The sequence below is a fragment of the Copadichromis virginalis genome, linkage group LG15 (assembly GCF_057382275.1).
Source record: "Copadichromis virginalis isolate Kocher_CV1m ecotype Utaka linkage group LG15, C_Virginalis_male_GT1.1, whole genome shotgun sequence".
NCBI classification, from domain to species: domain Eukaryota; kingdom Metazoa; phylum Chordata; class Actinopteri; order Cichliformes; family Cichlidae; genus Copadichromis; species Copadichromis virginalis.
The window spans coordinates 15,706,211-15,733,728 of NC_140632.1; the positions used below are offsets into that span (position 1 = coordinate 15,706,211).

Below are 27,518 nucleotides of genomic sequence, written 5' to 3' on the forward strand. Positions count from 1 at the left end.
ACACCCTTGTGCACGTACTTACACACCACACACCTGGCTTGCTATCTTTTTGCACCGCCACAGGCATCTTCCTCTCTCAACATACATCCTCTAGAGAGTTCCCACACTTTCTACATAGCAGGTTTCAAACAGGAACCTCTTTTATTATGCTGTAATGTTAAGACCTCACGTAATTCAGAACATTTACTTTCTATCCACTTTCTGCATCTTCTCCCCTTTCCTTTGTCGTTTGTCCATCCCCCTTGACCGAATCTTTGTCTTACTCCTTGCAGGAGATGATCATCGACAAGGTGAACGGTCACCCCGTGCCTCGCTATTTGATATATGACATCATCAAATTCAATGTGAGTATGAGAAGGTATCGTCTTTTCTTATGGTTTTTATTGCGGAAGAAGTGCCAGGTCAAGATGTCAGGTAGAATCAACTAAAAGGACATTGTATGCATTCTATTAATGCTGCAGTCCGCCTGCAGCTGCTTCTGCCCTCTGCTTTTTTTACTCTTTATTTAAGGTTCAGCAAAAAGGGTTTCTTATTTTGTGGTCTTAGTCGGTAGCAGGCTGTATATAATCCAAACGGGGGACTGTATTACGTGAAGAAGCACTGACATGGTTTAGGATTTGCTTATCCCTTATACCTGAAAATTCAAACTCGTGGTTGAGTTCCTTCAGTGCTATAATGCAGCAGGCAGCAGAGCAGTGTTGATCCAGGCTTTGCAGTATTTGCATAGAGATGACAGAGCTTCATCATTCTGCATGCTAAAGGGAAAGCGTGGCTCCGTTTGACCCTGCAACATGTCATGACTAAAGCCTGACCTTAACAACAAAGCTGGGGCTGAACTGCTTTTGACCCATAATTGAATATTAATTAGCAAAGTTTTTTCCTTGTGATTTTTTTTTTTCTCTTGTACTTTCAGTTGAAATTGGTTTTGCCAGCTACACTGACCTGTTTTTGATAACCACTTAGACAAATGTTATTAAATATTAACCTTTAACATTGTCAGTACGATGCATTGTGCAGGATTGACCTGATGAGCAGTCCATTATTTGCTTCAGTGTGGCAGTAAGTGCCTGGTGCGTCTGTGTGTTCTTTTATATGTCTAACAGCATGTTTCTCCTGTTAAATTATTATGACCTTTTTCGTGAACTGCCCGGGAACAACACTGCGAGGCTGGTAACTACTTGCACTCTTTCGAACTCTAAATTTAATTTATCCCTTTAACATGTCTGCATATTGCTAATGGCATGCAGATAGTCACAGATACAAACGAGCCTGCATGTTTACCCTTAGGAGCCCTCTGCTGTCTTCTTTAAAAAGAACTTGATGAATACCTTGGGATGAAGTTGGTGAGGGGGTTACCTCCGCTATTATGTTTCTCTGTCGCCTCCCCTTCTCTATCGATCAGAGGATCACACAGGAAAGCGGCTCGATAGAGGGCTCCAGTGGCGAGGGGAACGTCTGTGTGAGATGTTGTGGAGGTTAGCAGCTCCCCATGACTCCCCACCCTGCTATCAGTAGAGCACTGTATTGATCCTTTCTGGCCTTCTCTATTACCTGGGGTGGGCTGCTCCTTGGTACTGAGGCTTTATTCTGAGATTGAAGGTAGAAATGCAGCAAGTGAGAGAACACAGCACCAGCCTGGCTCATGACCTAATGTGACCCCCTGCTTATATTTAAAGTTGGGTTGCAGCTTAATAGAGGGATGCTTTTGATTTGAGTCTAAGGAGAAGAATGTGCCCTCTCGCCTTGTTGGGTAATTTCGGGGCATCTAAGGAGTCAGTAAAAAGTTTTACTGACGTTTTAAAAAAAACTTTGATTGGAAAAATAGTTGTGCCTGGTTACACTCTGAAAATGACCCTAAGCTAGGGCTAGGGAGTTCTCTTACTTCACTTGTTGTAGATAATTACAAATATTTTTTGTCTTTCTTGAAAGTTGTTGCAGCTTGTCAGTCACTGTCAGCTCCCCCACAGTGGGGGAACAGACAAGACAACAGCATTTACATACGTGCCCCCCAATTTTCTGATTTTTTTTAATTTATTTATTTTTTTTTTTGTTGAAAGCTGTTATTTTGAAATAAAAGCATGGAGGTTTGCAGTTGACATCGCTGCCTATGTGCTGACACTTTGATTGACCTCATTATCTTTTATGCTGCTAAAATAATCTTGCTTTCGGTGCACAAGTAGACAAGATAATTGGCTTAACTTGATAAACGGGTTGAGCAGAAAGGAGTGCTTATAGCATTCACCACAGAGATGCTATCTGTCGAGGCACGGGCAGGTTTTACAGCCGTCAGGTCCATTTACTTCTGCTTGAAAAGTTAATCTGCAGGTACAGTCTGTAGCTATTGAATCTGCTCCATCATTTCTTTCAGATCAGCAGACTGATAACCTGCAGTCTCCTTTTGTGCAGTTACTTAAAAAATATACTGCATTAACATACACCTTACATCTTTATCAGTAATGACTGTTACTTACAGCAGAAAAGATGAAGTACAAGTTGCACAGATTAACACAAGACCCAGAGCTGGGTTAGTGTTGGCCTCTAGCTAGTAAAAGCTGCCATTCGATAATCGTGCCTTCTCAGTTGACCTCACGTGCTATAATTTGCTCATAAATCACATCCATTCTGCAGGGAACACAAGCCCTGGCTGCCTTTATTGAGTGTGGCTTACTCAAACAATGCTAATCCACCAATTCATGTTGTTCTACCGTGTTAAATACAAGTGGATTATGCAGTATATTAAGAAGAGTAGTCATAATTCTGAATATGTTGTAGAAGTACTTATGAAGTACCTTGCAACCCCTTGTTAAACACAGCAATATGCTTAACTCTTTGCTGTATCTCTAGATGCATTTTTTTTCCCTGGTTTTGAACTCTGTCTGAGAAGAAAGCTCATGACAGCATTGCAGTGACTCATAAAGGAGCGGGAACTGTATGCTTCAGGGACTCTTCTCGTACACTTGGATAGAATGTCGTCATAAAATCTGGCCTAAGACCTGCCAGTCTACAAATTTAGACACCCAATGTACTCCCGAGGCCAAAGGGAGCGACCCCGGCTCTCAGTGATGGAGGTGGATGACAGGAAATACATTTTCCGGAACTGTAGGCTTTTGTGTGTGTTCAAGGTTTAGATCAAATCTGCCCACATCTGTTGAGATGTGGATGTAAAGCCTGAATACTTGCTTCTTTTTATATCAAGTGTTCGCTCATTAATCCGACTGCTTCTAGTCTCAGAAAAATATATAGAGAAAAAAAATCGAGAAAAAGTGTTACTCTTCCTCCTTAAAATCTAACTGATGCACTGTATTAGCAGTAACTGATGTTGCCTGTTAAAATAATAGCTTGCTCCAATATTGCTTTAAAATGTTGTGGGCCTTTTCTTTTTTATAAAGTAGTGCTGTTGTCAAACAGGATGCCGAACAGTTTTAGTCCAAAACATCCCGAAAGCCTCTGTTTTTGTCACGAATATCCCAAGGGAAGCTTGGCATTAAACTTGCTTTGACATCTCTTATTTTGTCACCGATATGTAATGTAATTTATCCCAAATTATCTGCTTTCAACAGGATTTCAAACACTTTCATGTTTTTGCTGTATTTTTTTAGCCTTGCCAACCTCATGCTATTATCCTTTATTTCTCATTAAGATAAGATAGAATAAGATAAGATAGAACTTTATTAATCCCTCAGGTGGGTTCCTCTGGGAAATTCGATAATTATGTTGCTCTCTGGTGTTTAAAAGTTAATGTGTATATATAAACTGCTCAAAAAAAATAAAAGAACACTTTTAATCAGATGCGCAGTTGCTCTCGAAGAGGGCAGGGCTTTAGAAGGTGCTTGACGCATCAGCAGAACCGGTATCTCCTTCTTTGTGCAAGGACAGCAGGATGAGCACTGCCAGAGCCCCACAAAATGACCTTCTGCAGGCCACTGGTGTGAATGACCAAACGAATTAGAAATGGACTTCATGAGGGTAGCCTGAGCATCAGCCATTATTCCTTTAGGGTCATTCTCAGGCATGGATATAAGGACACAGGGGAAGTACATACTACAAATACCATTTTTGAGCTGCTGCAATGAAATTTTGGCAGAATGGTGTAGACTACCGCATCAGTTTTTCACTGTGATTTTCTTTACATTATCCAGTTCATGTTAGTATAAATGTACAGCATGATTTCTTTTTCCTCCCCCATTGCTAATCTAAACCATGGTTGTTATTGTGACAGCAGTATCAATATGGAGGATATCATAAATGGCATATTTGCATTAATGATATTCTCTGTGACAGATTAACCCCTGGAGTCACAGCCCAAAATGATATTTAGCCCTAGAAATGTTTGGTTAACAGGGTTTTTGTCTGCTGTTTCCCTGTTGAACAGTCGTGGACAGCACATGCCTTGAATCATCCACACTTACATCTTGTTCTGTCCCGATGACACGGCTGACAGATGGTGCCGAATGTGTGGGACATGATACCAGCTGTTGCTCCAGGAGGATGTAGTGCGGTTTTGCAGTCACCCTAAAAGAAAAAGAACTCTTCAAAGAAATGTTTAAACAAGAGTATCTTGAACTTCAATCTGTCTGTGACCTTATTTGAAGTTCCCAAATTGCCCTTATAACATTGTTAAGGCTACATTAAGCAAATTGGAGAGTCTATCACAAGGACACAGCATGACTGGCTTCTCATTTCTCAAGTTGTTATGGTTAATCTGTTTGCAGACAGTTGGCAACTTAAGCATCCTGCAGACACAGATCAGCATGGGCATCCTAATAAAGTCGCATCCTGATGAATGCAAAGCCAATATTCACTTTATTTCCATTTATTTTTTTTATTTAGTTTCCTGTTCTTAGCTGACAACAGTGACATCTGTAGCACCTGTAGCCTTCTGCTGCCGCAGCTCATCTGCTTCATGCTTGGATGCGTTGTGTGTTCAGAGATGCTTGTCTGCATACCTTGTTTTTATCGAATGTTTTTTTTTTTCTATGCTTTTGTGTCAGCTTAAAGCAGTCTGACCTTTCTCCTCTGACCTCTGACATCAACAGTGTATATTTTCTCTTTTTCAGAGCATTCTATGTCAATCCTAAATATGGTTGTGTGTAAAAAATAAATAAATAATAATCCCAGCAGATCAGCAGTTTCTAAAATAATTAGAACACCAACAACCATGCCACATTCAAAGTCTATTAAACCATTCACTCTGTTGTCTTGACCATGTCTACATGCTTAAATGCATTGAGTTGCTGCTATGTGATTGGCTGATTAGGTATTTGTTTTGATCATGAGCCATACCTAATAAAGTGGCCAATAAGTCTACGTACCATTAAGTGGGTCAGATTTTACCTGTATTTCTAAAGGCATACACATCATAGTGTGTGTGTGTGTGTGTGTGTGTGTGTGTGTGTGTGTGTGTTTATGTTTATTAATATATTAATATATATTGTGTGACTCACAAAATAGCACACTCTAGTAATGCGTCTAATCATAGCTAATTCTTTGTCATTCACTGTCTCGTCCTTTTATTCAGAAATCTTTTCCCCTGCCATTTCCAATAATTCCTTAGAAAGCTGTTGAGAAGAGAAGTGGCCTTTACCAAACACTTCGAGTAGAATACAAATGCTTAGGTCTTAAGCCTTTGGGCCTCTCGATACACATGAGAGAATATTGATCCATCCTGCTGGTGTAAGAGCTGTAAAAATTGCGAATGTTTCGATGAATTGTTTTGATAAATCGATGTTCTTTGTCTAAGAAACTAAAACCTCATGAAATGGTCCAATACTCGAATAATTGCTGCTTAAAAACTGGCTTTGCATTAGGCTGTACAGTAGACCTGTAACAGTCAGTTCATCGATTTGTATATTTATTTATTTATTTTTCATTCATGTTCAAAAACTTTTGCCAGTTTCAGTAGAAAAAGTGGCTGTTGGAACGTTTCTTTTACCCATTTTTTTTCCTCGTCTTAGATTGCCATCATTTTAGAAAAATGTGTTAAACTTGTTGGCAATCATCCTTTGCCAAAACTAATTATCTAATTAACAAAACATAAATGCTTTTAATGTAGTAAAGATCATCTACAGTAAATTAATAATTACTATCATGGGCTTTAAGATTGTTTATTTAAGCCCTACAAAGGAAAGATTATTGTATTTTCAATAAGCAGATAGAATGATGTTTGGAACAACATGCTGCTGTTATCGGTGCCAAACACATTTTTAAATTCAATTCCATTATTCTTTTTATTTAGTGGCTGTACCAGAGCCAGTGATTAGCATAGAGAATACTGTTGTGTAACTGCTCGGTTAAAAACAAGTCTATCTTGCCAAAGTATGTAGTTTTCTGGCAAATCATAAAGTGGTTTGAAAATGGATTGTCTGCTTCGTCTTTTCTTTCTTTTATAATAAATGTCAATTTTAACAGTCAAGGAGGTGTTTGGGTTAGAAATATTTTTGTGCTTATCACAGCTGGGTAATTTAAAAAAAAAAAGAAAAAGCTTTCTGTGATTTATGATGTGTTTTGGCACCAAATAAATTGCAGCTCAGTTGGAGTTTGAGCTCATTTTTTTCAATTAAATGTCAAATTGTTGCCACGTATTTGGTTCATGATCATCTGGCAGATTTTCATCACTAACGTCAGCAGTTTTGATAAAAGTGAAGTCTGTGAGTCGTTGTTTTTAATTGCTTTGTCGGCCGAGCAGTAGAAAATATGTGGCGGTAACGAGCCGTATCAGGCTGTTTTCATCTCAAACTCCTCGGCACCATTTAACACTTTTACATTTTCCACCTGAGCTTTATTATTTATAACCCGGGACAGGAACAAGCTTTGCTGTACTTTTTCCTGTCAAAGTCACAGTGGACCAGCAGATGGTTGTGGCGGAACCTTTGTGGACCCCGTCTGTGTAAACGAAAGTAGTGGCTCAGGTTGAAATGCTTGTCTATGTGGAATAACAGTGATTGACCAACATTGTGGAGAAACTGTTGTCATGGTGACAAAGAAAAGCTGATTTAGCTGTGCAGTGTACTTTTTTGGGACGAGTTCAGCTGATGTTAAAGTAACCTTTTCACAGGTTACCATATATAAAAGTATTGGGCTACACCTCTTAATGATTGAAATTAGGTGATTTCTTGCCCATTACCACAGCTGTATAAAATCAAGCACCTAGCCATGCAGCCTGCCTTTATAAACATTTGTGAGTATTAGTGAGTGATTTTTCTGTGGTAGGTCGAGGGGAATTTTAATGCTTCAGCTTACCAAGAAATTTTCTGGGAACCATTTGGGAATGTAATTTTCTGTCCATAAACTCATGGTTTCATGAGTTTTGGTGTTTACTGGCACACACAGACTCCTGACTTGAACTCCATCAAACACTTTTGGGATGAACTAGAGCAAAGATTGTATTCCAGGCCAGCTCATTCAACATCAGTGGTCTGACCGTACATACACTCTTCTGGATGAATGGGCAAAAATTCCCACAGACACATTTCAAACTCTTGTAGAGAGCCTTCCCAGAAGAGTGGAACCTGTTATAGCTGCAAAGGACGGGAGCAACTCCATCATTATGCCGATGAATTTAAACACTCAATATTGGTCAAATATTGGCGAGATATGTAATTGCATTTACACATTTATGGAGTATTGTTTTGTGGTCTAATGTCTGATTGAATATACCTAGCAGTTTGTTCGCAGTTGACTGGGTCATCATGAAAAAAGTCCCTCGTCCCATTTTCATCAGTCTGTTCATTCTGAGGAAAGGATTCCAAGAAGCACCTCAAAGTGTACTTTATGCTGCTGTCACACTAATTGTAAAGTTCTTTTTGTTCCCCTTTTGAAAATGCCTGCCTTGTTCAGATGTACAAAAGTCCTAGTCCTCAACCCCACGAAAAGTAAAATTACCAGTGTTGCCATGGTAACAAAACTGGCAGTTCAGTAATCTTGACATATCTGTAATATGTTTTCACAAAAGAAATGCATTTTAAAATGTATGCGCTAATCTAGCCTTGGAACTACTGCAAAGTTAAATCCAAGTCCAAATAAATACTGCCGCATTCGTATAGATGTTAATTGTTCTTGTTTGTGAATAGCCAAGCACAGAATAACCTGTGAATGTTTGCAAGAGGGTAGAGTTGAATAACTGATTTTGTTTTGTGTTTCAGGGACAGCCTGTTGGCCAGTGTGATTTCAATATCCGGCTGTTATGCATAGAAAAGGAAATAATTTCTCCCAGGAACGAAAAGATGAAGACTGGACAGATTGACAAGACCAAGGAGCCCTACAGTGTCCGACAAAAGCCCTTCTATGACATTCATGCTTCACGCAAGGTATTGTAATCAACGGTGCTCTTTTCCCTTTCCAGTCCATTTCCCTCTCCATTTCTTACACAGATGGCGCCCAGTTGAAGCAAAATCCAGCTTTTCAAACAAAGAAACACAGACGACCCAAATTCCTCACATATTGTTTCCTAAAATGAATTTGTTGAGCTAGTTGTGTCCCAGTTATATCCCTAGACGTTGTTTTCCAGGGCAACAGTAATTCATGAGCAAATTGGTCTGAGCTGGTGGGGGCAGACCAAGAGCAGCTGAAACACATCAATACACCAACTTCTTATAGCAAGCCCAGTCTCATAGAAGGAAGCAGGCGCCCTCTTGAGGTTGGGCCTAAGGGAGGGAACTCACAGCTACCTAGGCTGGGATGGATCATAATAGGTCTCAGGTGTGTGGTAGCTGTAAGCGTAACAATACACTGCTGGTGTTGCAAACTCTGACTAGGAGGAAAAAAACGAAACTTCACTTTATAACATTTTGGAATGGTCGTCTCCTAGCATTGCTTTAATTAGCACATTAATACCATGAATAAACATAAAATACATTTCTATGTTTACTCAGATATATTTACTGTCTATTTTGGGTGATGTTTTTATGCTTTTGTCCTGTCGTACATCTTCATGGCCCAGGTTAGAGTACTGTGCTGTTCATAGGCTGCAAATGGCAGTGACTTTATTTCTCTCAAAAGATGTTAAGCCTCTCTCAAAGGCCTGCTCTTGTACCCTACAATCAGGTCTGTGGGAGGTCAGAGCACAATTAGTTTCATGTTTTGCTCGGACAAAGATCAGTTGGGAATGTTGGCGCTCCATATTCGGTGACGATCAAAGTGTTTGGAGGGGGTGAAGTTTTTGACATTTCTTCTGCTTTTTCCACTTCTTCTTCTGCCAACATTGATATCTTGGTGTTTTTCTGCTTTTGTGCAAAATTCCTAGTATGAATGGTTGCGTTACCTCTGGTCTAACCCTTTGCTATCGTCTTTTCTAAGACACTTTGTAAGGCATAACCTCTGCGAGCTTTGGGGTTCATGCTGATTGAGATTTTCTCGAAATGAAGTCAGAGCTGTCTGGTTTCTGACTGCTCTATTGTGTTTTTTCACTGGCCATCTGCTCCCCATACAGGCATATCTCTGTTGTATGGGACATTAAGAGGGAGAAGCTGGAATCTGTCTCATTAATTCATAGCAGCACAACCATCTACTTCATGGCATATCAACCAGAAATTCCATTTTGGGGATATTTCAGTCACAGGCTGGAGTTGTATGATAGCTTTTGTCTGTTGCTAGGCTCCTGTTTTTTATCTCGCACACTTACACATTCATGTCGCCATTTCCCCACCAATTGGGAACATTTATTCTTTTTGCTTCCTCCACTTTTCCAATTATCTTACAAAGAACCCTTTTAGTTTTACAGAATTTGTCCATCGGGGCAACCAGATAATATATTTTTGGAATTTCCCTCTTATGAGGATTGAGTGGACTTGGCTGACAGTAGCCAATAATTCTGATCTTGCTCTACAATTAATTGTATTCATGGCATGTTTAATTTAGTTTGATGTGATGCACACTGCTTCTTCATTAGTTGAAGAAAAACTGTGGCCAAATTAGATTTTCTTACATGAATCTGATATAAATCAGGCCCTTCAATTACAATTATCATAAATTACAAAGCTTGTGAAAATAAATTGTGTGTAATTTGTTTTTTCATCATTGAATACAGCAAAATAAAATATCGAATTATAATTTTAAATATCTTCATAAACTAATAGTATTCGTTTTCGGGTTTTTAAAAATTGTGATATAATTTTTTTTAATTGAAATTCAGTCACGGCTAATATTTATTGTGATATTGCTCGATGTTTAAATGCTGCAGTTTTCTCCTGGTTGTTATGATGAAATCTTTAACTAACTGTCAAATATGCTCTTATCTCAACTTACTAATAAATGTTCACAAGTAAATTAGTTTGATCTGTCTACTTGTACAATATTCTAAATATCATTTTGGGATGGCTGATGTTTCACAATAAAAACAAAAATGCACATTATTCTCAATACATTAAAAAAATTCTCTGGTAATTGGACTGAGAATGTATTCGGCAGAAATCTTCCCTTCGTGGCATTAGACATCAAGTCAAGACTGGAATGTCTGGTCATTTTCTTGCTTGCAGAGTTTAAGAGTATTGGCAATTTCCACAGATGATCAGTTTACAAGGTAGAAATTCATATTCCCTCCTGGATTACAGAAAAGAGTGTTACAGTCTCAGCCCACTGGAAGCTGGCAAGTTTCCCTTAAGAGTGAACTAATCATAAAACTCAAGTCTAAGTTTTATTAACTTTTTGGTGTGTGACAGAACTTTTTCAAACAGGTGGTTTTTGACCTTGATGATGAACTCTTAAAAAATTGGAGCTTATTAGTCCTGAAACCTAGCAAAAATTTGGTGGTTATTTTTGGCAGGTATGGGCGTCAACAGAAGGTATTGTGTGGTTGAGCACCAAGCAGAAATATATATCCACACATGCACAGTGCTCTGAAGAAGAACAAGAACAATACTAGTAACACAGTGTCTAAAGGCGCAACTTAACTTGTCTCTTTGCCAAGCTGTCTATTATGTCTAGTTACAGTCCGGGTTCATTCCTTAAAGATGTTTTTTCTTTTTTTTGTTATGCCTGAATGGTTCATAGGTCAGTGTTAGGGCTGAACGATTATGGAAAATAATCTAATTGCGATTTTTTTGCCCCAATATTGCGATTGCGATGCGATATGCGATTATTTTTTAAGGTCTTTGTCTTCTGTATTATTAAACAAAGACAAGCAATACATCATATAGTATGGCCAATACTATATTACATTAATTTTAAACTGTTCTTTCCTGGAAGACAGACCTCTGTTATGATGACATGAGGTGATGCATGAATTGATGACTGACATTTTTATTTAACTTCTTCAATCACAACAGTATATTTGAACATACACAATAGTTTATTTTTAGCTTACAAACATCTGAGCATAAAGTGCTGACAAGGAACCCTGGTGTAAACATTAAAATGAAAGTCAGTACAATGTGCAGATTGCAGAAATATACATAAACAAAATCAGTGGCTTTACCACACTCAGTTTTTCGACATCTGTGAACTACTAGACAGTCATTCAATTAAAAAATAATATTAAATAAATAAAACTAATAAATAAAAAATACACACATCTTACTGATCTCTGCAGTCAGTAACATTACACATAAAGTGCAAACATAATAGCAATTGTATAAACACACACACAAACACGCCTTTAAAATTTAAAGGCGTGAAATTGGACGGTCTAGCCTTCTGATTGATTAGCGTCACCGCTGTCTCGGTGGAGTTTAATAAACTCGGCCGTCTGCTTCTTGCTATCTAAAATATAACCAGACACTGGTGTAAATTCTCGACTGTCTCATACTTCTGTTTAATAAGTTTTCTGTTTGACGTTTAGTCAGCTGTGTGAAAACCAAGGAGGAACCCACCCGGGGGATTAATAAAGTTTTATTTTATCTAATCTAATAACTTTAATCTCAGCCAAACCGATTTACTCACGAACAAACAAAACACTGAAAAAAGCCCAACAATAACATTTTTAGGTTGTCTAAGTGACTTATATATTACGTTTAACCCGAGCAGCGAAACTCCGCGGTGATCTGAAAATGATGTGCCGGGAGTTGTGCCGTTCTCGGCCGCATCAGTAACCCTCGAGCTCCCGGCTAGCTGTCGAGCTGGTGGGTAGCAGACGCCTCTGAAAACGTCGAAGCACTTTTGCAAATATGGGATATCTTGATAAACCGAGCAGATATTTGATGTTTACACAACTACTTTCTCGCCTGAAAATATTTTAAAAGTTTATTTTGTGACCCAGAAAGATTAGTATGAGTAATTTTAAAACTTAGTAGCGGCCGCCATTGTTGGAAACTGGAGTTTGGCTGGGCCGCGCTATGAATTCTGGGATATGGTAGTAATTTGGACAGCCTTCGGCGCGTCGCTGTGACGTAATCGGTCTACAAATGCGGCCTCAGGAGGATGCAGCCCATGAATTTGGACATGTCCAGAGTATAATCGCAGCCTTTGTGGTTAGAAAATTGCACTTGATCATGTCGCGATATTATCGCAAATGCGATATATCGTTCAGCCCTAGTCAGTGTTAAGGGGCTTAACAAACAACTAAAACAAAAGACAAACAGCCAATGTCCAAAGAAAGGCTTTGAAAAACCCTCAGAAAGCCCGTTGCTGAAAATTCAATAATAAAAAAAAGTGTAGAAGAATTCAAGAAAATTATTTCATTTTTTTTAAGCTACTAAAATCCATGTTTTTAGTAGGCAAAAGAATGCAGAATTTGTTTTATTTTAATGAATAACATGAAAATGAGTTGCTGTTGTGAGCATATGAGCAGATGTCTTCTGGTGGAAAGGTCTGTCTGTGAGGGGAAGAAAGAGAAACAAGTTACATCTGTTCAACTCAATTAATTGCTCTTTAAATTAGGAATAAATTTAAACGGGCTTTTCTTCTTTAAATTTCTGTTTTTTTATTCATTTTTTAAAAGCAATCATGCAGTGAGGCCTTTTGTAAAGCGTGCAGTAATTAAATGTGGTTCAAGGTGTATTCAGATTCAATTAAGTCACAGTTTAGTAACCTTAACATTAAAAAAGGATATTAGAAGGTCTAGGTTTCGCTGTGCCCTTTTTATAGAGTTTCTAATATCTCACCGTCATGTATCCTATTGTAGGCCTAAGATGAATAAAGATCCCCTACAAAGTACTAGAGGTGGGAATCGCCATACATCCCACGATACGATATTATTGCTATTTTTAAAAAATATTTTGCGATATTCAGATTCTGTACATAAAGGTAAACTTTATCAATATTCATTTTATCTAATATCAAAGTCTCACACTCAGTCTTTCTCTCATTTCAGTTTTATTGTTGACAAACTGGACGGTTTGTATTACAGTCTAGTCCAACTTAACTGAATGCAACCATCTGGTACAATTATAGCTATTCTGAACTTTCGCAATTTATGAAAACTATGCAGCCCATTCAGCAACTGAAGAATTTGAAAGTAAATTAAAACAAAATATAGTTTTACATTAAATAAAAAAGTTTTAAACTTAATTAAAACAAAACATGTCTTAAATTAAAATAAGTAAACTGTCATGTTTATTGCTGCCAAAAAAAAAGTTAAACACATTTGGACAGTGAAGGAATGTCAGGATTCTTGCTCAGAAAAAGGAGCTGATCAACATGCTCTGAAGTCAGCATGTTCCAGTCCACAAAAACTTTTTTTGTAACAAAATATCGATTTCTGCTGTCCCTGTATCGATACATTATTAGCAAACAAAATATCACGATACTACACAGTATCGATTTTTTCCCCCCACCCCTACAAAATACCGATATCTCCAACACAGCTAGCATCTTCTCCCTGGAAACTAGAAAGTCATGAAATGGGGAAAGAAGAACCAACTTTCTTAGCTGAACTCAATGTCATCTTGAAACACCTTTTTTTTTTTTTTTTTTTTTTTTTTTTTTTTTTCTAACTGAGATTGAATTTGGATAGAGACCTGAAAAATGGTTATCTGGATACTTTTTTTTGTGAGATTGCAATCTTTTCACAGAGCACTAACCTAATCACACTGGGCGAGATTAAGGTTTAGAGTAGCATGCTGAATATTAAAAAAAAAAGCAATGAAATCGACTTCCCTTTAAAATGTAAGTAGAAAAGTGAAATAGATTTTAGGGCAAATGCTCTATAAAATCACTAGGGGTAGATTTTGAATGAAGGCAGTTTTGTTTGGTTACTTTTTGTTTGTGTGCTGCTGTGATGGCTGCTTTTCTCCTGCAGTTTCCTGATGACAAAATAAGTTGAAAAGTTGGACCGAAAGTATTCAGAATAGTCGCTTAGAATATCTGTTAGTTTGTGTGCAGTTCATCTTGTCCAAGTGGCCCGAATAGTTTCCCTTGTTGGCAACATTGTGCTTTGCTTTAGATTTCACTGGTATTCCTATTAAATGGTCAGTGAGTATAAATTAGTAGTGCACTGATTGTCAGCAGTTGGTGACATATGGCCTTGAGGCTGCCTACACCTGATAAGCAGCTGCAGAATCTGTGCTGAGAGTTTAACCTAACATCATTTGAGTTGTCTGCTTTATACTTTAGGCTGTGAAAAAGGCAAACTGAAACGCGTGCATGATTTAAATTATACCAGGAATTTATCTCTGCAAAGCCAGAAGGAGACGGAGTTTCTACGTAAGGTTTTAACTAAATGGAAGCACTTTCAAAATTCAGTTGGAAAAAGTTAATCCCCGATGGTAGTGCTGCAGATGTGCGAGACTGAAGCAAGCTACACCAACATTTCTCTTGTTAAATAAAACTAGTTCATGGTCAGAAGGCCAAAGTTACACTTTCAGATGGCCGATGGCCAAAATGTGATGAGAAGCCTTTTTATTCTTTCCCGGCTCCCATTCCTCAGTATTAATGGTTCTTGATTTCATGTAAACGTCCTCCCTTCATGGTGCTCTTGTTGCATTTCCCTGACTCATGAGTCAGAGTTCATGTTTGTCAGTCGGAGCAGGTATACTGTGGTGGGGCCGGAGGAAAGTAATGCCTCCGGAACAGCATGTCTCATTAGCTGAAGGCTGTCAGTCGGCTGGTTTCCCGTTGCTCCCTGACCTCACACCTCTGTCAGTCGAGTCTCCAGCTGTTGGTGCTGAAGAAGCAAGCACTCAGGTTTCCATCTTTTTTTACCTCCTTCATGTGGGTGTTTTAACTTGGTTTAAAAAAACAACAACAACACAAACACGCTTTTATCACAGCTTAATATAAAAGTTCCTCTGTGGTGATCTACCCAACATACTGGATAATGGGCAAGCTAGTAAGATCAAATCTACATTATTGACCTTCATATCTACAAGATTTATTCGTCCTAATTAAGGCCAGAAAATTATCTAATTTGAGGCTGGGGGAACTCTAACGGCTCAGCTGCATGTCCCACCTACTTTATGAAATGCACTGCAAAAAAAAAGAAGGAAAAAGTGTCAGCCTGCACCTAAGGCCATGGTAATACATCCTCCACGGTTAGGTTCAAGAACAAGCTGCACTTCATAACCTGCGTCCTCACTCTCTCTCTTGCTGCTGTGCCTGCTGCTGCACCCACTCATAGGGAAACATGTTGACTGTTGTATAAGGGCTTATGCTGCGTGGAAGAACACACAACATGGACTGGATGACTAATGTTTGTTTACCTCAGTTGCTTTGAGATTTTTTAGTTTTCTTCAAAGCCTCCAAGACATTATGCAAGAGCTGATGATGCATGGCATATCTATACAGTAAAGGTCGGATTCACTAACGGGAAAGCAGCTAAATATGTAGCAAAATCAAGTGAGGCAGCTTCTTTTATTTGTTCTGCTTGCCTGCTCTCCTTCCTCCTTCCAGGCTCAGGGCGGATGACGAAACACGTGTCCTCTGGGTCAGGTCAGCAGGTGTCCTTGCATTTTGCTACTCTGCTTTTAGGCTGCTGGTTTCTTCTTCTTTTTAAACCATGGTCGTTTCAGGGTGTCCTTGTCCCCATCCATCCTAATAAAAAGCCAGCAGCACAACTTCTATTATGTTAAACTGATTTTTTTTTTAAATATAATTTTTAATCATTTCTGTGCTGTGAATTTTAAAGTCAAAATTGTGTTATTATTATTTTTTAATTTGTACAAGGACATAAAAACCTGAGTGATACTGCAGCTATTGCATTATTTCGTTTTACAAAAGAGGAAAAAATGTTTTTGAACATAACCATGGAAACAGCATCTAAGCTTCAAGCTCCAAGTTGACATTTCCCATGGCAGCTGCTGGCTGGCTTGAACCTGAAAGGTGAAATTATTACAGACACAGTATAAATTCCTGTGAGGCCCTATGGACTACAAAATGTCACACTGTGTATCTGTATAGAGAATGTTTTTCACCCTCTTTCCAAAACATGATCCTATTAAATGCATCTGTTTCAGAAGAAGGACCTACATAAAGGTAAATATCAATAAAGTCTTGTTTAAATTGCTTATGTAATACATGAGTGATAATCAACAGGAGATGAGAAGCAGCCAATAGACGGTGCCTGTTCATTTAAAACTCTCACACGTGTACCCGTCTGTTTTGAAATGCCTCCATAACGTGTTTCAGACTAACTAAAAGAAACTGCCCCAAATACATTATTACTACTCACCTGTGTTTGATATGTATACAACATATGTGTTATATGTATGCAAACTGCCACATAAAATTTTTATAAACTTAAAAAAATATATAGACATATTGTCTTCATGTAGGTAATCAACCAGAGAAATTTCGTGGTAATTTCTAGTAATTCAGGCCTTTGGAAGTTTCCTGGGAATATCATGCATCATTAGTTTTTACCAAGTTCACTCTCATCCCTTATAGAGGCATTTTTACAGGTCTCTGTTACAGAGTTTTTGCAGACACATTTTGAGTGTGGTGCATTCACATACTTCGTAATTTTCCAGGAGCAAAATATACATTATTTAGTATAAGGTTAGTACTGCTACATTTGTTAGTATTAAAAGGTTGAATTGTATCCATTCTGTTGATGCATATACATTTTCTCCACAGCCCAATTACACATAGAAAGCAAGTGCAGTTGTTTTTCCTAAACAAGAAGGGTAGTCTAAAATATTTATGCTCCAGCGTGAAGCAAGAAATTTACTCAATTAATGATCCAATTAGTAAACAGAAGAAAAGGTCATCTGCAAATATTTTAATTGATTAGAATAGTTTCATTTTATCTGACAAGTAAGCCTCCCTTTTTCTTTTAGACTTTTAGTTGTCTAGTCATTGGACAAACACACAAATGGAATGACTTTTTGGTTAACGAGGATTATTTGCCAGTGTGAGCTGTATGCGTGATTGTTAGGGACATACGAGATGTGCCATTACCAATGGCCTGGGTTTGATTGTCTCTAGTCTACACACTCAACTGTCAAATAAAGTGAGCAGTTACTTAAATCAACCTTTTTCTGCTAAAAGTTAGTTGTTTTTTTTAATGCTTTGGAGTATGCCTTTGCTATTCAAGGTTTTTGTTTAATATCAAAGTTTAAGGTCAGTAATAGTATAACCACATCTAAATCCTGACATGTAACTCCTTTGAACTCTTCTACACAAAGTCCGATCTTTTACCTTTCAGATATGCAGCCAACTCCAAAACCATCACACTCTCTTCTCTTACTGACAGCACAGCATGCTATCGGAGCCCAGTAAAAGGCTGCCTCCTGGTCATTGCCTTTTCACACTGACACTCTGTCTGCTGTCTGTATGAATGTGTCTGAGTATGTGGGCTGTGTTCAGCACTGCTGTGCGTTTGCAGTAGTCAGTTTATCTTTCCTGTCTTGGAGGCAGACCGGTAATGCGTCTAACTGGCAGTGGTGTAGCTTCAGCACAGACTTGGACTGGCTAAAGTCCCATCTCTTTCCTATGATCACTTAATTAATGCCCAAAATATTGATATTGCTCAAATATTGTCATTTTTACTGTCTCTTTGCAAAGGTTTCCACTGCTTGTACCAACTTGTAATTTTTTTTATTTTTTATTTTTTGGTTGTAACCCAGTCTTTAGACCCACTCCATACCCTTTTACCTCTTGACCAGTCATTGATCAATATGCAAGTATTGCATTACCTAACCATCAACAATACCTGGTGGCTTTTTTTAATAATGACTCACAGAGTTTGCTTAATTAGTTATCTATATTTTACAGATGTCCTCACAAAGAAAGCCCAGTAAATACAGTTACCTATATCTCTAAAATAGAATTCAGTCCAATGCAGAAATAACACTATCAGAGAGGTGTTAATGAAGCTCTGCGTTAATAATTCTTTAGTCAATAGGGTTACTGAACCAGACTTAATATTATTCATTATTATGCTGAAAGTTTTTCATGATCTTGTAAAAACTTTTTCCAATTTTGTGGCTAGAAATGTTGGACCATGTCCATCAGTCATCAAGACACCTGTCCGGTTAAACCAAATTCCCCTCATAACACATTTTAATTTCACGCTGCGCCCTTGTGATTTTTCATCATCTTTGGCCGCTTCTAGTTTAATCGTCTAAGTGTTAATAATTGAGTTTTTTCTGGAAGTGTCAAATCAAATACAATCAATTTTCTTTTTTTTTTAAAGACACTGACATTTTCAAGACTGGATAACCATGTTTAACTCCAGGCCAGCCAGTGGTTTAGCTGCCTTGCACACTCTGATGTGGGCTTTTCATCTAATAGGCAACTGCACACAGCCTTTATAGAACCATTCACATTAGGGTTGAAAGTAGGGCTGGGCGATATGACCCAAAATTCATATCTCGATATTTTTTAGCTGGATGGCGATATAAGATATATATCTCGATATATTTTTTTAAAGCCATAAAGTAAGAACAAAAAGAGAGTTCTTAGTCAAAGCTGTGTCCCAGATGTCACACAGGCACTTTTATTAACATAGAGCAGATGTACATAAAATTTACTCAAAAATAAATTATGAGCATTTATTAAATAATAATGCTCCATAAATAAAAGAAAACAATGTTGTTTTTGTGCATAACAAAAAGCTCACAATTGTGCAGTCAAAATGTAAACTAAAAGATGCTGAGCACAATAACAAAGACAGATTTCACAGCTGCTCTGTTCCCAACTTGTACTGCGTGACTGACAGCCTGGAGTTTGAAATCCGCTTCGCAACCGCGTCTCTTAACAGGTGCCATTTATAGTCCTTATACACAGTAGGGTAATATTACGTTGAAGCACAGTACGTATCACTCCGCGAGGCTCAGCCGTAATGCTCCGACAATCCATCAAGCGGTGCAGCTCCGTAGCTTACTAAAGTCGTACTAAAACATTTTTTGACAGATTGCTGAGCGCCGTGTTCCACATAAAATCGGTTCGCGGCCATCAAGCACAACCAGAATTCATACATAAGGCGCGCTGTCAACTTTTGAGAAAATGAAAGGATTTTAGTCCGTGCAGCCCCTCTGGGCTGCATGGCGTTAGCGTGGTTAGCTCGTTAGCGTGATTAGCTAGCTAACACGTTGACGCCGTCCAGCCCCACGCACGGGGCGATGCGCAGTAACTAGTTAACGGAGATTTGCCGTGTCCATCTTGTCGCTTCCTGCAGGTGAAGCGATGGGGGACGAGGAGTTGTGTTCAGTGAAGGAGAGGCGAGGCCGAGTAACATTGCGTAAAGACGAAAGTGGACGAAAGAGAGGCAAACCTGCGGCTCCACAAGTATAATTATAACGTAACATAGACTATATCGATATAAAGGATATTGTCACATCTTATATCTCGTATAAAAATATATCGATTTTTTTAAAAACTCGATATATCGCCCAGCTCTAGTTGAAAGGTTCCTCCAGCAACAGCCCCACAGTATGACTGGAATATCAATCCATCCTTTCCACCTTTGATTCAGCCCCCGCACCTAGACCTCCTTAGAGTAAAGAGGATGAGCAGGCTGCAGGAAAATACAAAGGCTTTAGGAAACGAAAGTGCTTAATAACAGTCCAGCTGTGGTGAGGAAGAGATTGTTATATTGCACAAAAAATAAGCCAGTGTTACTTTAATAAGAATGAGCTGCATTGTCCTGAATGCTTGGATCATTTCTATAAAAACACACCATAAGATGCATTTTGCATACATTATCCTATTTCTACTCTTTATAAAATGTCACTGTAGATATTCTTCATTACTTCATTACAAACATTCTGGGACAGATTCCTTATAAATATTTTCACACGTAGCTCTGTTTGGTCACTTGCAACTTTCGCAGTGGAAACATCAATTCATTTGTTTGTTTGTTTTTAGAAATTGAATAGTAAGAGTTCAGTACACCTTTAATGCCTCCTGGTTTATTTCATCTTGGTAGGACTGCACGGCATTTTGACTTTTAGTAGAAATGCACAGAAAATGTTTTTACCTTTTGTCAGTTTCATTTTACTTGGTATTTCACACAAGCATTTGTAGTTCAGCCTAATACAGTCTGTCATTCTTAACCACATGGGGATGGGTCATTCAAAGTCATCTTCTAGATCACAGCTGTAATTTTGACCAATGGGATATTTTGTGGAAGCAGCAGAAAAGCTAAAAATGGTGCAGACTGGAGAAGACAACTGGATTAAATAAGAGTAATAAGAGAAAACTGTTAAAATCTTTACCACAGTAGTGATTCCAGGTTTTTTAGACCAAAAAATCCCCAAAGAAAAGCAATTTCACAACTTTTACGAAGCCTTCATTTTCAGTTTGTTTTTGAAGGTGAATCTGACTTTACTGCAGTTAAATGGATGAGAAATTATGGCGACACAGGTCGAAACGGTCCGATATCAAACTCCAAATGTATTTGATAAATTTGTTTGTTCTTCTCGGTTGACTGGTGGCATTTGCACATTTATTTCTCTGTCACTCTCATTTTTCTCCTTGTGCATCAAGTCATCAGAGCGTCAGGGCCATTACCTAGCTGGCTGTCAACAGCTGTCACTAGAGCTAAAATGATCAGTAGATCGAAACAAAAGCAATCTGCAACACTTACAGTATCCGCATTCCCAAAGGGCAAATGCCCAGTAGTCTTTTAGTGTATTTTCCCTCCTAAAATCAGCTGCTTTTATTTTTTTATGTATCATGAGGTAGTGAGTATCTCTAAATGCTTTGGAGTGTTGGTCAAAGCAAACAACTTATCTGAAATTATAAAAAACGTATAATTTATGTGTATACTTTTCACAACAAATTATTATTAAGTTATTCATGAAAAATATTAGTTGAATTTCAGTTCTGGTGAACTGAAATGAGCTCACTGACATAATCTCTGTGCTCCCGAAAACGTTCTAGTCCATCAAGGCATTGACAGAGGACCTGCGTGGTGTCCTGTGTGGTTTTACACTGGGATATTTACAGTGTGTCCTTTAGATGCCTTGGGCTTCAGGGTGAGGCCTCCTGCTTGTTCCTGCTTAAGGCTCATTGTTGTGTTTCTCAGCTCGTTCCCGAGCCATTTTTGAAGTGTGGTAGGGCCTAATGTCCTGCTGCGGCATGTTGTTGCTCTCTGGCAGTGTCATAGTCACGGTTGGTCTGCCAGGACTGAAGGATTCTCAGCAAAGCATTGCATTCTTCACCAGAGAGCAGTGTTATTCTCTTCACCTGGGAGTGGTTTTACTGTTTCGACTGGTGAGTGTATAGCTTCCAATAAATATCTATGTTCTGACCATTATGGCATTTTTATTTTATTTTATTTTACTGAATCTGTATATATTCAGATAACCTGAAATGACGTTCTCCTGTCCTTTGCTTATATAAAATATTCCTTTTACTCTGTTAAAGACGAATCACCGTAAGAAAAAGAGGGAAGCAGAGTAGCATACTTCATGTCATTTCAATCCTATCAGTATTTGCTGGATATCATTCATCACTGTGTCCCTTTGTGAAATGAGCTCGAACGTGAAACACTGGTGAAGAAATTGGTCTGACTTCCATCACTCTGTCATTCAGTCTCTCTCAACCTGAGAAAAAGTGCTCTGTATATTACTGATTTATCTCCCCGAGCGTCTTCGTTGTCCTGTCTCTGCCGTGGAGTCTACGATAAAGTCCTGATCTCTTAATGGGGCTTTGCTATTCACCTTAACCTACTTGTCCCAGGCTCAGCTCTGTGTTTCCTTCCTAAAGAGGTTTAACCATAAAAGCAGGGTCGCTGCCCCCTCTCTGCATTATCACTCCAAGGAACTTCCTTACTGTAGGAGTACGTGTGAGTGAAAGTCTTCTTTTCTGCTCATCACTCCATCCAGGGTTCACTGTGCTTGCCGAAGGTGGTGGGTGGGTGTGTTAAGATGGCAAGAGAACTGAAATGGAACTCCCAGATCTTACCGCCTACGTGCCATTCCTTCATAAAGACACCATTTCTTTTAATCTGGCTACCTGCCTTCTCCATGTCAGCATGGTTGTCAAGCTTTGTGTGATCTGCTGTGACTCATTCATCATTCTGGAGAGCACTGATGTTGCTCCACTTTCTTTGCAGATATGGCAGGGAGTGAACACTTTGCCGTTGCTTTAGATAAATGCATCTGCGCCCCTCTAAGGCTAATGACTTCTCTTACTTTCCTGGAACACATCGTCTGAAAAACGAAAAAGTATTTTGTGGAACTCCTCTAGTGGTATAATAGACATGCTATTTGAATGCAAATTCATCATCTTTGAAGAAGAACTGAATGCTGCTACACGCTTTATGCTGCAAATGACCCAAGGATCACACCATTTTCCATAGCATCCATATCACTGAGATCACCATTTCAGCAAAGGTGATGAGTTATTGTGTAAATCAAGTGGTATAACAGCAGGACAGAGATCAGTGGATGAACAAAAGAATAGATAACCGCAAGATAACTATTGATAATAGTCACACTCTCTAGTCCTGCCGCGCTGGTAAAATTTCATAGAAGCTGTCAGATTTTTTTTTTATGCTACCAAATGGATAAACTTGACTGTGGAGCCTTTTGACCACAAGTAATGCAATGGAATGTTTTGAGGTTTTTTTTTCCATGAGTGGGTCCCCTTTTCATTTTTACTGTGCACACAAGTGTGTGAAAGCAGGTTTTTGCTTCGAGCTTTACATACTCCACTGTCCTAACTGCTGGTTGCAGCACTGTGGAAAGAATCGTAGCAATATGTGAGCAGTAGAGGTAAAAATAAATAAATACAAAAATAAAACTGGCTTTGCAGATTTTCAGTGGAAAAAGAAACACCTCAAGGACAAAGACTAATTATAAAGCATAATGTTATTTTAACCTTTAACTTCTAATAACAAGGCTGTCAGAATGTTTTGGCACCATGAATATTTTTTCTTTCAGTAAATAAAAGGTGAAAGTCTTTATTTAAAAATTACAGGAAAAAATAGTGCCATGCATGTGGTATAACAGGTAATTTCTATATTTGTGTCTTAATATCAGTATCTTTGTATCCCCATTTCTTTTTAAAAATGCAATAAGTGAATAAGTGTCCGTCTTCACAGCAGATTTTTTCTGATGTATTGTACAGCAGAATCTGCTCTCTTCAAAGAGAATTTTTGTGGCAGAGTATATCATCATAGATCACAGAGCAGCTCAATCTGTTGGTCTAATGCTGGACAAAATACTCAGGTCAGCGGGACCTTAACAGGAGAGACCGTCTATATAAGAATTCTATGGTCTTCTGGTTTTAACAGGCTTTTTGAGCCCTGCGCTGAGTGGAAATTTAGCTGTCTCATTCCACACTTTCTTGTATTTGTGATTGAGCTTATAATTTGGTTTGTCTCCAAGCAGCACCAGGACAGATGACAATCTCTCATCTCCTATACTACGAGTGTGTGTTAGCTCATCTTGGCTCTAATCATAGTTGGCAGTCTTCATATCTACTGAACACTTTGCTATCTCCTAGTCAGCAGGCACTTTACAATGTTCATGGCTGCTTATTGAAATGTCATGGCTGGACAATAAGTGGAGATGTATGCAGGCAATGTTAATTAAAGTTTAATGACCTCACTTTATTGTCTGTCATTACAGCAAAGACATGATAGAATATATTATAAAAGGTCACCCCTGTTCCACCTTTCAGTACCTTTCTGCATGGCTAGAATGCATTGCTTTCTGCTGTAGCACATCTTGATGGCTTTGATATGATACCTGATATCTACTGCAGTGCACTAATGCATTTGCTTTCTGTTTTATTGACCAAAGCCATTTCCTGCTTGCCGAAATATATTTACACTCTGCATGAACATACCAAATGCCAAAGATCAGTGAAGGTTTGCAAAAACAGCATAAGAAGCTTCCTCCAGCATAACTACAGCAGATAATGATAACGCAGATTTTTTTGTTTTGTTTTGGAGTTGTTTTTTTTTTTTTAATGACTGATTTATCATGTTACAATTTCATTATTCCTTTTTAAGATAGTTCCTAAAAAAACATCTGATGTTTCCATATTTTTTTATGCATTTGCTCTTGGCCAGCACAGTGAATTAAAATACAATACTGACACAAAGATGTGGGCCACGATGAACTGAGAGGAACTGCAAAGAATTCCCTGTGGGTTCATCTGTATGAGTCACACCTCTCATAAATAGTCACGTAGCTGATCATTCATATAGTGCATATTTTTGCAACAGAGAGTGTGACATTTCTTGCTTTGCAAGCCCTCTTTCTCAGCTGATTTTGTATTTTCTGCTAGTGTTTGGCCCTTGAAATGCTTATATTCAGTTCTGCAGTGTGTAGCTGTGCAATCATATATTAGGTTTGACAACTGGCAGAATTTTCCATGCCACATGACACGTTTCTATATCGATTTCTCCCTTTCCCAGCAGTAGCAGCAGCATTAGTAGGTTTCGCTTCCTGCCACTGTGAACATTGACTTTATATTGGCAATATTTCACAGCGAGCACGACACTAACATCCCAACATCACATTAAAGTCTTTGCACAGTTTTATTTTTGTGGAAGGTTGATTTGCCACTCGATTGCAGTTTCATCTCGTTTCTCTTGTTCACTCTTGAAACATTTGTTTGAAGGTCTTGCATTTCAGTTTCTTACATTTTCAAATATCACTGAAGATGGAGTACTCTGCTAACCCTGGCTGGCCTCTTCACATTGACCTCCCCCCGTCAACCACACAAAAGCCTCAGTCTTCATTTTTATGCTTGACTGAACATGATTTTTTTTTTTTGGCATTTTATTTCTCTGCTTACAAAGTGTTTGGATTAAAGCAATTAAAAGTTGTTTAATTTTCACAGTTACAGAGTTGTATGCTTCCATTCTCTACATTAAAAAAAACACAAGGAGGCAGTACAAGAGAACATAGCTTATAGTGAACCTGCAATGAGGCACTATATTTGTACTGCAGAATATGCAGGTTTATGAAATAAATACACGTTTACTGTGCAATAACAAGAGTAGAGTATTACATGTTTCGTCTAAGGCATCCTAATAGGTATTAAACTAATTATGTTTTTGAGTTTTTCAAAAGTTTGCTTGAGTATTATGGATTTAAAAAGTTAAGTTCTGCCAGGATTTCAGCAGATCAGTTGTTGGATCAGCCGAAATCCTTCTAAGCATCCACTTGAGAAATCTCATTCAGAGTGAGCTCATGAATCTGCTTTAACTACAAAAACTGCAAGCTTCTTTGCAACTCACCTTCACCCCAGCTTCTCTTTTCAGGATATATCTGACTGAATCAAGACCATTTGTCTTGCTCTGTAGTTGAAGAGGTGTGCTATTCCCTCTTTATGCTTTACATAGATATGTTTGAAACAGCATTTGGATTCCTCCATCAGCTGACTAAAAGGGGAAACAACTGACTATGCTATGGGTAATAAATAGATCTCTCTATGCCACTTAATGGACAGGCAATGGAAAAGTGGAAGCTGATGCAGGAAATCTTTAAGTCATACCAATAGACCATATAAAAGATGGACGTAGCTACTGTGACATCATTCACCAGTTTTTTGAGTTTAATAGCCTTGAGATGAGATTTTTTCCGTCACCATCTTGAAATGTGATTTGATGACAAGAGACATGTCTAACTGTGAAACCTCACACTCATTGGCTAATGGCTTTCAAACACAAGGTGGAAGCCAGTGAGCATATCTCTGATAGTCCTTGTTTTTGATGCTTAGATACTAAAACCCACACTTAATGAAACCGTGGTCCTTCTCCCCATTTCTCCTCATTACCCTCCATTGATGTTTCCAAGAGTCATCTAATAGGTAAACTGTGTTTTTACTGCAGCTCTGGAAGTGTTCAGTCTAAGAAACTACAACCGACTGTAGACGGGTAACAGTATTTATTTGAAAGACAGGACAACAATTTAAATTGCTCTTGAATTGGGAGATTTCCTCATATGTTCCCCAATGCAGCTGGTATATTCAGCATTAATTTAGAAATGCTAATATCCTTGCTGTCGTTGCCATGGCAGTTGATGTGCTTCATGATGTAGAAAATTTGCTTTTGCTGTACAATAACTCTGTCTCCCCTGGGCATCCCTCCTCAAGTATGGTGCCATTGTTCTCCTTTTCTTAGCAGCAGCTACAGTGGTTGGTGTTCATAGAAGAGATGAAATGCTGTCTTTCACATCATCTGGGACCTAATGATTTCTTGCTATTTTTGTCCTTAACCTAGTCTGTCAAGTTATCTGTATTGATCTCTCAGAGATGCATTATCAGTCAAAAAAAGATTAGTGCTTAGTCTCAAGGCTACAAGGAGAAAATAACATATCAGGCTTGTCCTTGTAACTCTGAGTGATTTGCCAAATATAAGCCTTCCGGTTATGCTGAAACTCGATACTTCATTGCTTTTAGAGTGTTAGGTAAGTGTTGGCAAGCTCTATAGCTTTAGAAAACTTCATAAATCAATGTAGTTTAGCTAAAGCTGACAGTTGTCAATCTTATCATTTATCTGTTTTACTTGACTCAAACTGGGCTTTTTTTCTTGTTTTTATTTCCAGCTCCTAGAAGGCAGTTTCACATCCCAGGTCAGCCATGAAGTCGATGGGCTTATCTTCCAGCCATGTGGGGTAAGCCTTCAACAGAGTGTGACAGTTTGTCATTTTTCAAACCCTTAGTCCCGTTGCTGCAGGTTGATTGTCAGACTCTGCTTTGTCTTCCTACATGCACATACAAAAGAATCGAACAGCTTGTCACTACCACCCACCGTTTGTCACTCTCTGTGCCAGTCTTGCCCTCGGTTATTGTAAAGGAAACGGCAATACATGAATTCACAGGCCTTCCTGTAAGACAGTACGCAGTAAACTTGACACATAGTGTTTTCTATTACAGCCTAAACGAACTTGGTTGAAATACGTATTTGTTTGGTGTTACGACAGCAGAAAATCCTATGGTGGTAACACTAAAACACCTCTTATCATCATCTGCGATCGACTCAAGGACTTCTAATCCACTGCAGTATATTCTACTTTTGCGGAATAATTTACAAACATTAATGCAGAAAGACCCTGGACTGAAGTTTTTATATTTTACAAAAACTTCTGTCCAATTTTTCACCATTACAGAACCACCATGGTTTTATATCGTCTACGCCAAATTCTGACCTTACCTTCCTAAAGTAGCAGGAGAAATCGAGACCGATCCGACCATGTAACATTTTTCCAGTCTTCTGTTGTCCAATTTAAGTGAATTGTAGCCTC

At 38.5% G+C, this 27,518-nt stretch overlaps 1 protein-coding gene across 1 annotated transcript in view; it reads left to right on the forward strand.

The window, feature by feature from the left end:
- rngtt (RNA guanylyltransferase and 5'-phosphatase) overlaps positions 1-27,518 on the forward strand; it is a 112,822-nt gene that overhangs the window by 38,835 nt on the left and 46,469 nt on the right. Inside the window, exons 10-12 of the mRNA XM_085432171.1 lie at positions 273-344; positions 8,142-8,306; positions 26,820-26,888. Of these exons, the coding sequence (XP_085288297.1) occupies positions 273-344; positions 8,142-8,306; positions 26,820-26,888 (306 nt within the window). The remainder of the gene's footprint in view (positions 1-272; positions 345-8,141; positions 8,307-26,819; positions 26,889-27,518) is intronic.